Source organism: Heliangelus exortis, chromosome 2 (assembly GCF_036169615.1).
Source record: "Heliangelus exortis chromosome 2, bHelExo1.hap1, whole genome shotgun sequence".
NCBI classification, from domain to species: Eukaryota; Metazoa; Chordata; class Aves; order Apodiformes; family Trochilidae; genus Heliangelus; species Heliangelus exortis.
In genome coordinates, this window is record NC_092423.1 from 137,792,829 (window position 1) to 137,809,151 (window position 16,323).

A 16,323-nucleotide genomic window follows, 5' to 3' on the forward strand; every position below is an offset into this window, starting at 1 on the left:
GTTTTGTTTTGTTTTAATCTCCATCAAAAGTGTTGACAAACAGTGCTCATGACCTTGGACTTTACTTTCCCCTGTCAAGACTAAATACTGAGAGAAACGCTCCTCTGGCCTCTCAGGAATTCTGCATCCGCTGTTGCCTGGAGACGAAAAAGTGAGGTGGGAAGGGACCGATGTCTGAAACCAACTCTTGGGCAGCAGATGAGCAGAAGTCAGGACGGTGGGAGAGCAGCAGCGTTTTTTGAAGGTGATATTACGGACCAGCAGCTCCCTCTCTGCCACCCACCTATCGCTAAGGGTATCCGCCAAGGCACGGCGCTCACTGCCTGGGCCGGCGGCACCATCTCTCAGGCTTCTCCCGAGCTTTCCCTCCCTTCGGCCCGTCCAGCCGGCAGCCCCTCATCGCAGCCCGGCGGCGGGGACTTTGCCCCCGCAGGAGAGTTCTCCTGGCAGGGCAGCGCTGCCCTCCTTCCTGCCTGCGCGGCCGCCCTCTGCCCTACAGCCCGGCCGGGAAGCCGAGGCGGCGGCAGCCTCTGCGCCCGCAGCCCCCGGCGAGGAGCCGGCTCCTTCCCGGGGGTGCCGGCAGCTCCGACCCTGTCGTGTGACAGCCGGGGGGGGACGCTGCTGCCTCGGCGAGCCCGGCTGCGGCTGCGGCGGCTGCGGCCATGTGTTTCTCCGCCTGCCCGTGACACAATAACACGGGAAGCGGGGGGGGAATACGAGCCTGCCGAGAGGAAAAGTGACCTGCCCCGCTCAGGTGAGCCGAAGCGGCGGGGGAAGGCTGCCGCTGTGCCCCCGGGCTCCCGGCGACAAGCTCCGCAGCGGCCGGGGCCGGGCGTCCCTGGGAGCTGCCGGCGGGGGCAGCGCGGCCGGAGGGTCCCCGGTCCCCCCTCACCCGGCGGTGCTGTGCCCGCAGGCCGGTGGCGATGGAGGAGGGCATGAGCAGCATGCAGCAGAAAGCGACGGAGCTGGAGCACATGGCCGAGGTCCTGCTCACCGGCGAGCAGCTCCGGTAAGCGGTGTCTCCCCCCCGCTTTGCCGGGCACACGTACCCGGGGGTCAGCAGCAACCCCTCTGTAGGCAGGTGGGAGAACTGCGGGGCGGAGGGCGAGGGTCTGTCCCCTCGGGCTGTCCTTGCATGGGAGCACCTGCCCTGCTTCCAGAGCGTCCCCGGGCTCCGGCCCCGCTTTCCGCAGCGAGGACGAGTATAAGCGGAGATGGCAGCCCGGGGAGGTAAGTCACGGTCCCGAGGGTCTTATGTCCCGGGCATCTTTACTGCCCTGCCTGGGTTAGAAGACGTCTGGGGGATAAGGCTACTGTATCGCTAAAGGGATCAAGAGATAAATAGAAGGAGGGTTGCCTCTTTTAAGATTAAAAAAAAAAAAAACCAAAAAAACCAAAAAACAAACAAAAGGCAAAACCAAAGAAATCGTAAGCATTAAAATGTTTTAGCACCCCAGCGAGAAATAAGCAGAGCGCAGGGAACCGCTCTGGCATCGGAGCCGGGAGCGATCCTGCAGTGGTGCTCCGTACTCGAAGGGCTTGTTTTTATTTTGCATCAGCTGGTCCTAGCAGATGGAAGGGGATCCCTACTGTCAGTGCCAGCAGTAATTAACAGTGCTGTGTGACTGGAGCTGAGTGCAGCACAGAAACCGTTAACAAAAATGCCTGACTCAGTTAATTTTTATAATTTCTGTGATGTATTTAGTGTGCCATCTGTACCCATACACTACAGAGGAGAAAAGATAAATTTTAAGGCTTTTGGCTTGTTGATGGAACATTGTGTGATTCAGAAAGAATAATGCTATTATTATCATGTGTTTTATATGTAATTACAAAGAGATTGTGGAATTGTTTTATCACTAGTTTTTGCTTGAATTTTTTTGAACTTTTTTCTCAAATACCAGACAAACATTGAAAAATGATAGAAATGTTGCTTGCTTTGGGAAGTGCCATCACTGCTGCTAGTACAGGCACTGACGTTACTGGTCGTATCTGTATGGTAAGGACCACTGATAGCTTGTGATGTACACCAGTGATATCTTTGTGGAGTAAATGTTGTTTTAGTGGTCTGGCTCCAGTAGACACCAGTGTCTGCTCCAAGGTTGAGATTCCTCTTCAAAGTAGCTTGAAGGGAAACACAAGGTGACAGGGTGTACCAGACGTGCGGGCTCTGCATAACCTCATAGTTATACGTAAAAGCAAAAACTTTGCAGTCTTCCTCTAAGGAGACAACTGAGGAAACTTCATCAGATCTTTCTCCTAGAAGCATCTCATTAGTTCATTAGTTTCACAATCAAGGATGACGTGATTGGGCAGAGTGACCTACAGATACAAAATCACTATTCCCTGTCCTGCAAAGTTACCTATGCAAATCTTGTAGGTAGATATCCTTGGACTGTATGATAACTATCTGCTGCTGAATGGGAAAATTAGCTTCCCCCCTTGACCCTATTCCTACTCCTTATTCCCATCTGTGTAGTTCCACCTCCTCCCTCATGCCTGTTTGCATGCTTCTTGCACCTTCCTGTGAGCAGATACAATGTGGTGATCCAGCAGGTGGGTTACATTTCTGATTTGCTCACTGCCAGAACCCAGAGAGAGAGATGCTGGGAATGTGCAGCCAGAAGCAGAAAGAGGAAGTAGTGGAGAAGAAATGAAATCTCCCATTTTGGCAGCAATGGGCCATTGAGTCAGCTGTAAGTGTCCTGTGAAACTGCACTTTTGTCTCTCTTTCCGCAGTTTTTTTGTTCAGTTTCTCTGTTGGCATATCCTTTGCAAAGGGTTGGTTTTCTTCAGTTTTCCAGAAAATAAAAGCTTGAAAATATGTGATAGAGAACTGGCCAGTAGAGAAATTTTAGACAGCCCTACATTTGAAGTATCTCTTTTCCTTTCCAAGATAAGTGTATAATTGTTAAGGGCTAAATGTAAACGTTGAGGGTTTTCAGGATCAAAATCTGACTATCTCAGCAGCATCTGGGGCTGAGAAAAAAAATAGAAGATGAGCACACACATGCACTCAAGGAAACATACTGTCCTCTATTCTTAGTGATGCTTGCAAATGCAAGACAAGCCCCCATCGGGAGTGATGCAGCCCGACAGGTGATTATGTGTGTATCTGGGTGAAAGTGCATAGAGCAAGTGTTGCATTCTGCAAGATCAATGCATAACCGTGGAGTAAAAGTGTAAAACGAAACTGTGAGCATGGTGTCACTTACACAAAACTGACCAAATGTAGGTATTTAAAGCACTCTTGTACTAGGCCAAACAGCACCTGTGTCTAAACTCAAATCCTTGAGAGAGCTGCTTGATTTAAATTCCTTGCAGCGTTCCTATTGCCCGTCTCGCCCCAGCCGCACGCGTTGTCTCGTAGCCCTTGTTCCTGTGGCCTGTCTGTTGCACATCTGTCCCTTTCTGGCAGAGATTTCTTCATGGCATGGGGGTTCAAGTCATCCAAACAGCATCTTGGTGAGCCTGGCTTCTCACACTAGCAATGTTGCCAGCAGGGATGGAAGCCCCGTGTCTCTTTCCCCTCCCCAGAAAAGTGCACACTGGCTAGGAGAGGGAGAGCAGGAGGCCAAAGAGATTTTTCCACTGCTCCTCAGTTGGCCTGTGATCTGTGTTTCTCTTTTGCAAGGCCAGGAGCTTCTGCCCTGGTGTGTGCTGTGTCAGCAGGCAGCTGCAGAGCTGGCTGCTGGCACACACTGGCTCTGGGATTGCACCCACCCACTTTGGGCATGAGCAGTTTGTGAGAGATGATGCCACAGTGTAAATCCTGGGCTATGGCGGGGGTGATTTATGGAACAAGAAACAGGGCCTAGAGCTACATTTTAGCAAACGTGGTAAATTTTTTTCACCCGGTAGTGTCCTTCGCCTCTATACCCAGGAGCTGGCTGAGCAAACACCTCTTACTTTTGGTTAATAGAAACTTTTTTTAAAGTGAAGTCTTCTGAAGTTTGGCTCTTTAAATGATCAGGGTGACAGCCATGAAGCAAGCTGGAGGTTTCAACAGTGTGGCTCTTCAGACCCTACCCATTAGCAGGTTCTCACTGCTGTGTGGGAGACTGAGCAGGGCAAGGCAGGAGCTGGGATGAGCGTGGTCCAGCTGTGGGCTGGCCAGGCACCAACAGCCCTGCAAGGACAAATAGCTGGGGCAAACAACTGCCTATCAGCTCAAATCACCCCAAAATCCAAGTTTTCCTTCTCTACTCCTGCAGTTGCAGAGATTATGGTTGTTCAGTGGTGAGCTCACAACAGAGCTGCCCTTTAAAGGCACCATAAGTTACAAGTGATGAGCATGGACCTGTCTCCTGAAGAAAATGAGCTGTGCTTGAGGGGATCATGGGGCCTTCGTCTTCCTTGGGCTGGGAGAGTCCTCTGAAGCCCCCGTGCTGCAATGTCCCTGCCTGAACACATCTGCTGGGGAGCAGCCCCTGGGAAGACAATGTCCCAGAGCTCCCTCAGTCTCACTGTGTGTACCTGAAGAAAGGTGCCACGGCCTGGGTGCTTTGGATAGTCATTGTTGGAAGTATAACAGTACTGATGAAGTCAGTGAGAGTTTTACCTGAAGCAGAGCAATTCCAAGCTCATTTTCCTCGTGGTCAAAGGCAACAGGTTATGCCCATTTCAGCACTGTTTGGCAGAAGGGTTAAAGTATCTCTGTCTGGGTTTGAACATTAATTTAGCTAAAGCTGATCTTGCCTCTGGCAACCAAAAGCAGTTTCAATGGGCATGCTTTGTTACTTTCTGGATTCCTGTCTTACAAGTCAGGGCTATCCAAAATCTTCCTTATCTGCTAATTGTTTCTGGAAGACAGATTGTCACTGAAGTCTGGTATATTTTCCAAGAGGCCCTCATTTCTTGTAGAAAATGTGCCCAGTCATTCAGGCTGTAGTTGACCAACCAGCAATATTAAAAGAACACCTTTAAAAAATTATATTTTTATTTAGATCCAAAATTGCCTTTGTATATATTGTGCAGATTTTTTGATCCTTCTTTATGACCAGCTCTTACAAGAAGCAACACATTTCCTGAGTCACACTTCTGTTAAACAGTTGAATAAATCATTAGGAAACTTGTTTTTTTCTTATACTAGTTCTTATAATACAGCCTCATCTTTGTTTCTGCTTCAAGAATATGAAGTATGTTTCTGAGAGATTGTTGTTTCAAAATTCAAGCTATTGTTCAACAGAAATTTGTTTGCCTTTTTGTCAAGAGTCTGGTTTTGAGTTTTGTTTTTCAAAAGTGGTTTTACATGGTAAACAATTATATATTTTGGAGCTGCAAGAGAAAAGTCAAAATCAGTTTTCTCTGGTCTTCCACAGGTCTTGCTTCAGGAAGATTATCACTTTAAGAAAACTTCTTAAAGTGGAGTGCATAACTTTCAGTCTTCTAAATCTTGTCAGAGATGATGGCACCTGCCATATTTTTTTTTCCTATCTGAGCAATAAATAGTAAGCCTTTTTCACAGTGGTAGAGTTCAAAAGTTCATTTGCATTCTAAAATACAAAGAAACCAGGGCAAATAACAGAAAGAGCCTCTAGAGAAGTTTAATCAAGACAGCCTTAACATTAATATATTTTCTTGACTGATCTTCAAATATTAAAAAACATCTGCCATTTTAGAGACATTTATTAAGATGAGATTTTGTGATCTTCCTAAGCCAATCAAATATTGTATTTCCACTTAAAAGGGATGATGTATTTTTCTTCCTCCTGCACCCTGTTCTTGCAGCGTCCTTAGTTCTCTACCAGTGGTTGCATTTACCTTAACCAAGGCTACTGCTCAGGCTTAAAACTAACCTTGAAAATAATAGTTTTTAGTTGTCTCACTTGAGAAGGCTTCTGTCTGTTGACTTCTTCAGGGAAGATAGGGCACACGAGATTATATCATCAGATCTCTGTGGAACAGAGTGCTCCAGAACTCTCTGTCCAAATATTTTCACTTTGATTAATTTGTTTTCTTAAATCAAGCAACTGAAAAATTGGCAATCTTCTTTGTGAGGTTCCACCAGAATAATTCACTGAAAAAAGAGGCTTCAAAGTGAAGGTTCGTAAAGCTGCAAAATGAAGTGTTTTGAAATCAAGAAGTTTCTTGCTAACTCTACCTTATCACAACAATTTTAATTATATATTTTAATTAATATAACTAATTTTATAAAAAGCATGTGTTTCTCAAATTGTCTGTTCATTTTTTCTAGACTCTATGACATTTAAAGAACCTTCTCACATGTTTCAATCTTGCCTATTTTGTTTGTACTAACTTTAATGACACCCAGTCCCCTATGTATTTATAAACATAGATACATATATGTGTGCAGGTAGATACACACACACCTGTGTGTGTGTGTGTGTGTGTGTGTGTGTGTGTGTGTTATCCCAGGGCCAGGAATCTCAGTTCCTCATGTCCTTCAGTAAAATTTATGGCTATTCAATATTTCTAGAGATGAAGACATAAGGCTTTTATTTGCTCAGTTCTTTAAGCTATGCCTTTTAATAATTCTGTCATTCCTGTCATCAGCTTTCCTCGAGCACAGCTCAGAGATGGAGTAGTTAACAATGCGTGTGCAAATAGCGATTGCTCTTTTGCTGTGTACACAGGGAGGAGGATGTTGTACAAGTGGTTTGTGCTGTATATTTTTTGTATTCCTCTGCAGATGGAGTCAATCATTAACTTCTGTCTCAGGGTAGCAGAGATCAGAAGGGGAGCAAAGGATCCTGGATGTATGTTGCGTGTGCAAGAATAGTTTTTGTTTATTTTATATTAGAGGAGCTGCCCATGAGTAGGTGAAGGAAACTGTTTTGGTATTGATACTTTTGGAGGGAAAGCAGAATTAATGGCTCAAAAGCAATCTACTTTTGCATTTACTACATGATCGTTGCTCCTGTGAGGGCAGTGGCCATGGGCAGGCATCATGACAGAGAAGTCCTCCTACCACGTGTCATTATTATTTATTATTTGTGTAGTGATAGTGCCTAGGAATTTGAGCTATTTATTGAGTCCCAGCAGGGCTAGGCATAGTATGGTCTAAAGAAAAATAGAACCCTTGCAACAGCCCTTGGCTTCCAGAATTAGCTGGCTCTGGTTGGCAAGGAAAGGTCTGTGTGAAGTCACCAAACTTAAGGAAGCGAAATGGGAGTCTGTCTGGATTAGGATTTCTGGTTTGGGAGGTCAGACACCAAGCCTAAGACTGGTATCCTGAAAGCACAGGGAAGAATACCTCTTAAGTGTAGAGACTGGGTAGTGTGTTCAGGAAAGGATCTGCTCTTTTCTCCCTCCTAAGTCATGTCATGTATAGTGAGACTGAAGTGACTGAAGACAGGAGGATGGTCAAGCAGCTTTCACTATTAGATAAATGGACAAGGGCTAGGGAGGAATCAGTGCATCTCATTTTAATTGAGGTATTTCTTACATGTATAGACTCTAGTACTTTTTGAAGAGTAAAACTTGAATAATTTCAGTGTTTTCTATGATGTAAACTCAAGAAAGGGAAGGACATTGTCACAGCAGCAAAGATTTGCCTCTCTGCTGTCCAGCTAAGCTCCTGACAAAGACTCCTTTCCCCGTCACTAAGTGTCCAGGCACTGACTACTGGCTTGGGTGATACTTGGCTTAGGGTCTGTTCTCAAAAACAGACATTCCCTCCTGAGGCTCTGGGCCATTCTGCCTTTCTTGTCACTAATGCTGCTTTTTATTTTCATAACCTTTGTAATGAGCAGGCTTGTGTGAGTTCTTTTGATAACTGAAAAACACTTTTTTTCCCTGTGTTCAAGGCTAGGGTTGAATACAGTCATGTCCTCAAAATAAACTTCTATGGGAAGAGGTGAAACTTATGAAAAACTGGCCAAGAGGATAAAAGACTGAGTAAGGAGCAAGAGCTTAGCAGGTTTGATTCATGTACCTGGTCCCTGAAGAAAAACTTCATTGAGGCTCTAGAGGTTAATAGAGACAGAAACTGCCAAGCTTCAGGTCTCAGTGGAACCACTGGCATTCCTTAAGTGAAGAATGCACTTCACATGGCAGTCATGGGTTGTGTTGTTTGGTTTTTTTAATTATTTTTAATTTTTATTTATTTATTTAAGTAAGAGCAGGACATATAAACATATATTTTGCACCGTATTAATGTATCCACCACTGGACTTAAATACAACTTAAGTCTATTTGAACACAGGCTCATGAGGATCCCTAGTTACACTGATTTGACGATGACTGTTGGTGTTATGATAGAACGGAGAGACAGATTTACAGAGGCAGTTTGCCTTCACTAGTTTGCAGAAGGAAAGCTGAGAAAGAATTTTTATCAATTTCATAAATATCAACAACAGCATGACCTTTAGTTTTTTAATGTTTTTAACTGTTTGGAGATTTGACCTTTCTCTTGAATCCCACATTTTTCCTGTGGCTTTAAAGAGAAACTACTGGACTGTGAATATGCTTTTGTTCCTTGCAGCAGAAAGACTAAAACTGGTTGCAGAGTTATAGAAAAACAAAATATTTAAACCTACGCTGCCAGGAGAGACCAATATAGCAGGAGTGGAAGTAATGTGCAGTCTTGCTCCCTTATTTTTTGAAAACTCTTTCATTGAATTGCATGAAAGCATGGAGTAAAGGAAAAGATACCCCACAGACTCTCTGACAGGCTCACTCAGACTCCAGAGAAGTCTTTGAAGCCAAAGGAGCCTCCCCAGGCAGCAATCTTCAGCAGGTTTGGGGCTGTTACATCTGTTTCTCTGTTCATCAGCTGTGCTTTTAATCCTGGTACAGCTACACAGGTATACCTGGAGCTAGAGAAGTGGAGAGGAGCAAATGGTTTGGATGGCTAAAACTTTGAGCTAGTACTGCCACAGAAAGCAATGGTCCTCTCTTTCTTTTACCCACATTGTTGTAGATTTTTCTACCTCCTGGTCCTCTCCTCGGTGCTTCCCTGCACAGAGGAATTTGGATTGTTGCCTTTGGATTGTTGCAAACATCTCTGGACCATCACAGTATGGTGGTCTGCACTGGGGAAGTGAGCAGCAGGGCTTTTAGATGGCTGACACTGCATTTGGGTCAGTTTTACAAAGCAGTTCACTGCATGACCACATAAAAGCTTTCTCTGAAGAAGTACGGGGGAAGGAATGAGTGCTGGGTTACTCCATGTCCATATCACTGAGCTACAGTTTCAGACAGTGGTTTTCTGATACAGCAGATCTAACTGCAGGCTGCTACTGCCCTGCCCTTATCACTTCCCTTGCACTTTGTACTGGTGTTTGTCTGGGATTAGAAGTTCAGGGAACCAAAGCAGCCGAAGACAGATAAGAAAAATTTAACTTTCTAAAAACACTCAGCATGAGGTCAGACTGGTGCCAGCACTGGGGTGCAGGAGCCAACAGAAGAAGCCCATGGTCAAGGATGGAGAGAGGGAATGGCAGCAGCCATTGGGTGTGCTTGACGACCCCCTGACCCCTGCTTAATTTGTCTAAACTTGAGATGAGTCAAACATTTGATGGATTCCCATTAAAAATTTCAGACTCTAGTAGAACACAAGCTATAGAAATCATGAGTTTAAATGCCAAATTCATGTGTTGTTATCCCATAGGAACAGAAATTGTGTTTGCAATTTGTCCAGATTTTTTCTCTTTCAAGGCCTTTATCTTTACTTCTGTACTCTTGTCAGGGTATTGTGCATGAGTAGAAACAAATATTGACATTTCATATGCTTTGAAATTTTTACTATGTAATTAATATGACCAGCATGTCACAGTGCTACCAGTGTGACAGCACTACTTGGGAATGCAACTACTTTGTAGTTTGCTTCTTAACAGTGCCTCAATCAAGTAAATGCTTTCAGATCTCGAAAGTGCATTTACAAATAATTAAAAAATATACCTGATTTGGCTTGCTAATTCAGGGCAAATATAGAAGCTGGTTTTTGTGTAACAAGGCCATGATTCTCCATTTCCTTGCTGTTGTGTTTGTGTTTATGTGGGCTACTACAGCAGTCTCACAAGGATTTGCAGGCAGATGAGAGTTTTCTGGTTTCTGTGGAGAACCAGGGGACTGTAGGTCATACTGTGGTTTTTGCAGCAATGTGGAGCTGATGTCTCAAGCTGCTGCTGAAGGGAAGGGCAGCCCAACTCTCCCAGACCAGCAGGCACACCACACCAGCACCTGAATTGGTGTGTTCCTGGCCCCACAATGAACATCCTGGGGAACTCAGCCAGGTTACCATCATGTTGTATCAACACCAAGGACAGTGAAAGAGGTAAGGTCAGCTGGCCTGGGGTCAGGGGGTGAGGACCTCCACAGACCCCCTTATACTGGGGGGCACCAGTGACACTGGCTCCTCAAAGACCCAAACTGTGATGTTTAAGTATCCCCTCTGTTTAGATGTCAAGGTTTTTGTAAGATCATAGCAATGGTGGGCAGGATCTGGGGACTACACAGACAGCTCTGTGGCTCTTTGTGTGAAGGTGCCTCCTGGGTATTAAGGCAGCAAGCTTAAAGTTGCTAAAAGATTTAAAATTGAATGGCAAAACTGGAACTAAATTTTTCTGGTCAGAGCAAGAGCCAGCACCACCTGAGAGACAGGGATAGCAAAGCTAGGAGCTTGAAAGTGAAGGTAAACATGGTAATGCTGTGTTTGATGTGACAGAAGAGGAAGAGGCAGTGGAGGGAATCAGATAGATCAAGTGCTGTGGAAAGTAAGAGCATTCCAGCTAGGTAAGAACCAGACAGGATCATGTTTGTCAAGAGCAGTGCATAGGAGAATCCTTGAGGTGTAAGGTAATAGGGAAGGAGAACTTGGAACTGAACTTGGACCTTCTGGGAGAGAAGTACAGCTGTCCTGCAGGTGCATTGCAGGAGGAATCTGCAGAGTTCAAAGCTCTTCTGCTAATAAGCAGCACTAACACTGTCATATTTATCCTTTATGGATCTTGTATAATCTATCTGGTTTGGGAACAAAGCTGGCATCTAGCACAGTGGCCTTTGGCTTAGAGTTGTGGAGGTTTATGTGGGTTTGTTCCATTGCTTCTCACACCAGGGACCATTGCCAGAAGGGTTATACTGCTGTAATGTTTCCATTTGTGCTCAGCTGAACTGTTGTACAATCTGCTGGCTCTGTGCTTGCACCACTTTCTTGCATATTGCAATGAACGAGTTTATTGGCAGGAGTTAAAAAGAAGTGTTCATATGTTGTATCTGTTGCTCTTCAGAACATTTTTGCTCGTGTCTTCAAAGCGTTGGGGCTGCTTAAGCAAGCCTGAGTATTCTTTTGTGTTTTCACAAGCCATTCTCAGTTATGTTGTAAGAGGCAAACCAATCATGATGTATAATTACAATATGGTTCCAGAAAAGAATTATTTTTATTTAATTCCAATTAGTATTGCAGAATACACACAGAAAGCTGAATCTATGATTTCTTATCTGAAGAATAAGAGTCAAGCACTTAACACTCATCCTCTTTGGGAAGGGAATCTGACAACATATGGCCAACACGTCACTCAGAGTTATGATTGCAAATAATAGAAATGACTTCTGGAGAGTTATTAGCCAAACATTATTTATAATCCACTGACTGTCAGTAGTGGATCAATTTCCTTTCATGTTTTTGCAAAAAAAAGATCTTTTTCTTGATAACTGCATCCTTTTCTGCAGTAGCATACAATTCTATCGCTTAAAAATCAGGATGATAAAATAGAAAGCTGTTAATTGTTTCCTGATGCTCAGGATGTAATTAACTTAAGCTTTCCTTTTGCTGAATTGATTTTATATTTACTAATATGTAGCAAGAGTAAATCCTGATTTAAGCAGTTATTCTTCTGCTTGGTCACTGCAAACATAGGGAAATTGTGATGGGAAGAAGCTCTAGGTAGCATTAAATGTACAAATCTCAAAAGAGATTGTACAAATACCATTTTGAGAATTATTTGGGGCTAGAAGCTTAAAGACTTGTCATGGACAATTAAGTTATTTTCAGAATAATAGCATTTGGGCAAACTTAGACATTCCAAGTCTTGTGGGAAATAGTAGAAGTAGATGAAGTCAAATTAATACATAGATTTCTGTGACAAGAAAAATGGGTCTGTAATAGAAGCCCTTGGTATCATACTGCTGCTTGTCCTACTAGGCGAGACGATGAAACCAGGTTCTTAAAAGAACACTGAACAAAAGAAATAAAGCAAGGTTTATGACAAGCTTACTCTAATAAACTTAATTTATTTACATAACCTTGATTTATGCAAAAGTATGCTATTAACAGACTACAAAAAGGTGGTTTTGTACAAGAAGAAAGCCCCTAGGAGGGCTGGCTCTCAGGGAGGGCTTGGGCTGGAGCATGTGATGTACAAGGAGATGCTGAGGGCTGGGTCTGCTCATCCTGGAGAAGAGAAGGCTTGGGAGGATCTTACTGCTGGTTGCAACTATTGAAATGAGAAGGCAGAAGAGAACAGAGAGTCTTTTCCAAGGTGCACATGGATAAGACAAGAGTCACAAAGGAAAAATTGCAAGAGAATTTCTAATTAGATATTTGAAAACAATTATTCACCATGAGGATAAATGAAAAAGTGGAATAGGGGTCCAGAAAATCTTGGAGATACTAAAATCTTGCCTGGAAATGACCCTGAGATGCTTTCATTAGTATGATTTCAGTATAGGTTTCAGTATAGGTTGGACCAGATGACCTCCAGAGGTCCCTTCCAACTTATATTACTCTATATTTCATGAAGGCATAATGTGATGTCTTCTTTAAGCTCTGGTGGCTGATACTATCAGCATTTTGCTCCTGGCTAGTAACCAGAGATTATTATCCCCTCTGCTGCAATGGGGGAGGGTTTGTGAGAATGTTTCCTAACCTGCTTCAGTGCAACATCAGCTGAGTTCATTTGTACAATGGATGCAGCAATTGACACCACCACTACACTGTCCATCTTTTCAAGTGAATTTAAGAATGAGAAATGTATTCATTTTGAAATGAATGCCCAAAAACTTTTCAGACCTCTCAGTTTCAACTGAAGTTTTATGAAGGACCGGATTCCCTTGACTGTGTTGTCTTAAGTCAGGCCAGGCTTTTATTCTGGGTTATATGAGTTTCATGAGATGCCAACATCACAGCTCTTCCCATCACCAAGAGGCTTTCAAGATGTCTGTGAAATTATCTGTAGATCCATTTCTTAAGAACCTGGGGGACTGAAACAAAATATACCTACCTGGGACATACTGGGTTTATTTCTGTCTTTAAGTGATGAGAATAGGAAAAGACCGAGGGCAGTATACTGACTTATACATGCTGGAAGGCCACTAAATCTTGTTAGTGCCAGAAATCCTGCTGGCTGTCATGCTGGCTTTACAAGGGGAACAGTGATCTCTGGACAAGCCACCTGCTCCTCCATTCTCACTGCCTGCACAGAGATACAAAAAATGGATGGAGCTCTCTCAGATCCTCTCACGCTGTGGATAAAGGGCCCAGTTTGGGAATTCCTTTGTGGGCATAAATTCCTGGTTTTCCATAGTCCTGCAGTTCCAGCATTGCTTGTGGAAAGTGGATTTTCAGTCCCACATTGAGGGAAGAAGGTATTAGAACCATTAACACTCCCATCCCTTGGAGGGGAATGTCTCATCTGATAATCCATTTGGATGGTAGTGAGATATATTCCCTTGCCATTACAGATACAATCAAAGATATAATTAAATCAGACATGTGCCCAACCAATATTCCACCTTTCTGAAAATAATATTTCTTTCAACACACACAAAGCAATTAGATTTGTTGCTTTCTCTGTATGCCCTTGTGCTTTCTTTCAATGCTGCAAGGCTTAGACCCTTTAAAAATCTTTCATAATGAGAAAATCCAATAATTTCAGGTTTCTATAAAGTGGTTTTTTTCCAAGTGCTATACTTTGAGTCTGCTATAATGAATCAAACAGTGGTGGTTGAAAGATGATTGTTTGCATTCAGTTCATTTGGCTATAGAGGGGCTGAAGCTACTCCAAAATAATATATTAAGAACTTCATATGACTTCTTTGGTTAAATCTGTAAATCAATACCAGCTGAAACAGTGTATCCTACATAATTTCACATGAAATGTGTTTGGACTCTGTGTTGATTTCATTTCTGAAGAATATGGAACAACTGAGTTTATATGAGGCCAGGAATACGGATACTATTAGGAAACATATTACTGGGGAAAAGGAGGAAGAAAAAAAGGATTGTGTAAACTGTTAAGGAGAATTACATAAGCACAAAGAGAAGAATTTATTTAAACATATAGTGGCTAAGGAAAAGTTCCAGTATACTGGAAATGGTGACATCTTGCTCACAGGCTGTAGACTGTGCACTGTGCATCTTTTCATAGAAAATACTGGTGTTCCACCTCAGAAAATTATAGACGTGTGGAAAAAGACACAGAAAGTTTTTGGTCACTTGATCCATGATTTCATGTCTTCAGACCTTTTGCAGTTTCAGCAGTTCCTATATGCTGCTTACCTATGGTCTGAAATATTGTGTAATTCTGAAATCTTGTATAGTTCAGCATTCAGAAAGATCATTGTTGTTACATTCAAATTAAGACCTAATTGGCATTGTTTGTGTTGTTCTTTGATAGCCAGGGTGAGTGATGGACTAAACTTTGGCTTTTCACCATGTGTTTCAGTAGCTAAGACAAGAAGTGTCCATGGTCCACCTGCCTGACCATGGTCATTGATGTCATCTGAGGAGCAACCATACCCAGGCCCCTATAGATCCTGCCTTTCTTCAGGGCATGTGATATCAAGGATCATCTTCAGGAAATTAATTGCATTTAGGATTAACATACAGTGTAGGGCCATTTACACTGATGACAGATGAATATCTGAGTCTGTGTAAAGACACAGTGCAGACCTTCACCTCCCATCTCCTCTTGTCCTGTTGCCCATCTAAAGCCTTTCCCTACCTGTCAGTGCAACACATGCTTTGGATTCAGGTTCAGGCCTCATCCAGAATTTGAAGTATGCTGTAAACATTATCAGACTGTTTTAATCTGAGTCTACCAGCATTCAGCTTAGATTGGTATCATATGTAAGGCTGATGCTGTTCCTTGGTGAATAAGGGTCAGGGTGCATGTTCTGAAAGCAGTAAGAAAGCAGTATGAAATGCATGAAAGCAGTAAGAAATCACAGTTTGAATCTGTTGTTGGGGTATGTTGAATACCTGTTCACTGAACTTTCTGCATGTGTGGAGAGACTATTTTGCCTAGAATGAGAAATGTCAAACACATGGCTCAGCAATGGGAGCAACTGTTTAGGAGAGCAGCAGGACTTCTCCAGGCTTCTTTCTGATTTATTTCTTATTTTCAAGGCAAGTTTCTATTCCATCTTAAGGAAGAGAAATAATGCTTCTGTAAAATTTATTCCTTCAAAGCTCATCTACTTGTGAACATTTAACAGGGCCTGATCAAACAAGACAGGATCTTTGATAGCATCCTAGCAAAAGAAGGTGGTTATGCAGCAGCTGTGTATCTGTTCATATCACATATCAGATGCAGAAGGATGCTCATCAAAAATAGCTCATCAAAAGAAAATATGCCCATGACAGATTTTTGCAAAAGTAAAAGAATTGAAATAGAATTAGTCTTTAACTAGGATTTTTATTAATACCCCTTCCTTAATGATAAACTTCGTCATTAGCTTGCCAGAATTTAAGTAACTTAATAGAATCATAGAAAGTCAGGGGTTGGAAGGGACCTCAAAAGATCATTTAGTCGAACCCCCCTTGCCAGAGCAGGGTCACCTATAGCAGGTCACACAGGAATGCATCCAGGGAAGAAGACTCCACAACCTCCCTGGGCAGCCTGTTCCAGTGCTCTGTCATCCTCACAGTGAGAAAAATCTTCCTTATATTTATACGTAACCACCTATGCTCCAGTTTATAACCACTGCCCCTTGTCCCATCATTGGTCATCACTGAGAAGAGCCTGGCTCTATCCTTCTGACACTCACCCTTTACATATTTGTAAACATTAATTAGGTCACCCCTCATCCTCCTCTTCTCCAAGCTGTAGAGCCCCAGCTCCCTCAGCCTTTCCTCACAGGGGAGATGTTCCACTCCCTTACTCATCTTGGTCGCTCTCCACTGGACTCTTCCAAGCAGTTCCCGGTCCTTCTGGGACTGAGGGGCCCGGAACTGGGCACAAGATTCCAGATGTGGCCTCACCAGGGCAGAGTAGAGGGGAAGGAGAGCTTCTCTCAACTTTCATGCCACCGAAGTAATTCCCTTAAATTTATATACCATAATTCTTGTTACGTATTTGTACATCCTAGATAAAGAGATTTAAAGCAGAGAGGACTTTTCTTTGTCAAGAAAACATTTGT

General features: G+C 43.2%; 1 protein-coding gene across 3 annotated transcripts in view; it reads left to right on the forward strand.

Annotated features, from left to right (window-relative positions):
* Positions 1 to 492: 492 nt before the first annotated feature.
* Positions 493 to 16,323, forward strand: part of DEPTOR (DEP domain containing MTOR interacting protein) — a 72,233-nt gene continuing 56,402 nt past the window's right edge. Inside the window, exons 1-2 of one of the 3 annotated variants that reach the window (XM_071738280.1) lie at positions 620 to 754; positions 914 to 1,009. In XM_071738280.1, coding sequence (XP_071594381.1) covers positions 924 to 1,009 — 86 coding nt within the window. In that variant the 5' untranslated portion in view covers positions 620 to 754; positions 914 to 923. Of the gene's footprint in view, positions 1,010 to 1,105; positions 1,231 to 16,323 lie in introns of those variants that run through there. The other 2 variants (XM_071738279.1, XM_071738278.1) reach the window with 2 other exon arrangements.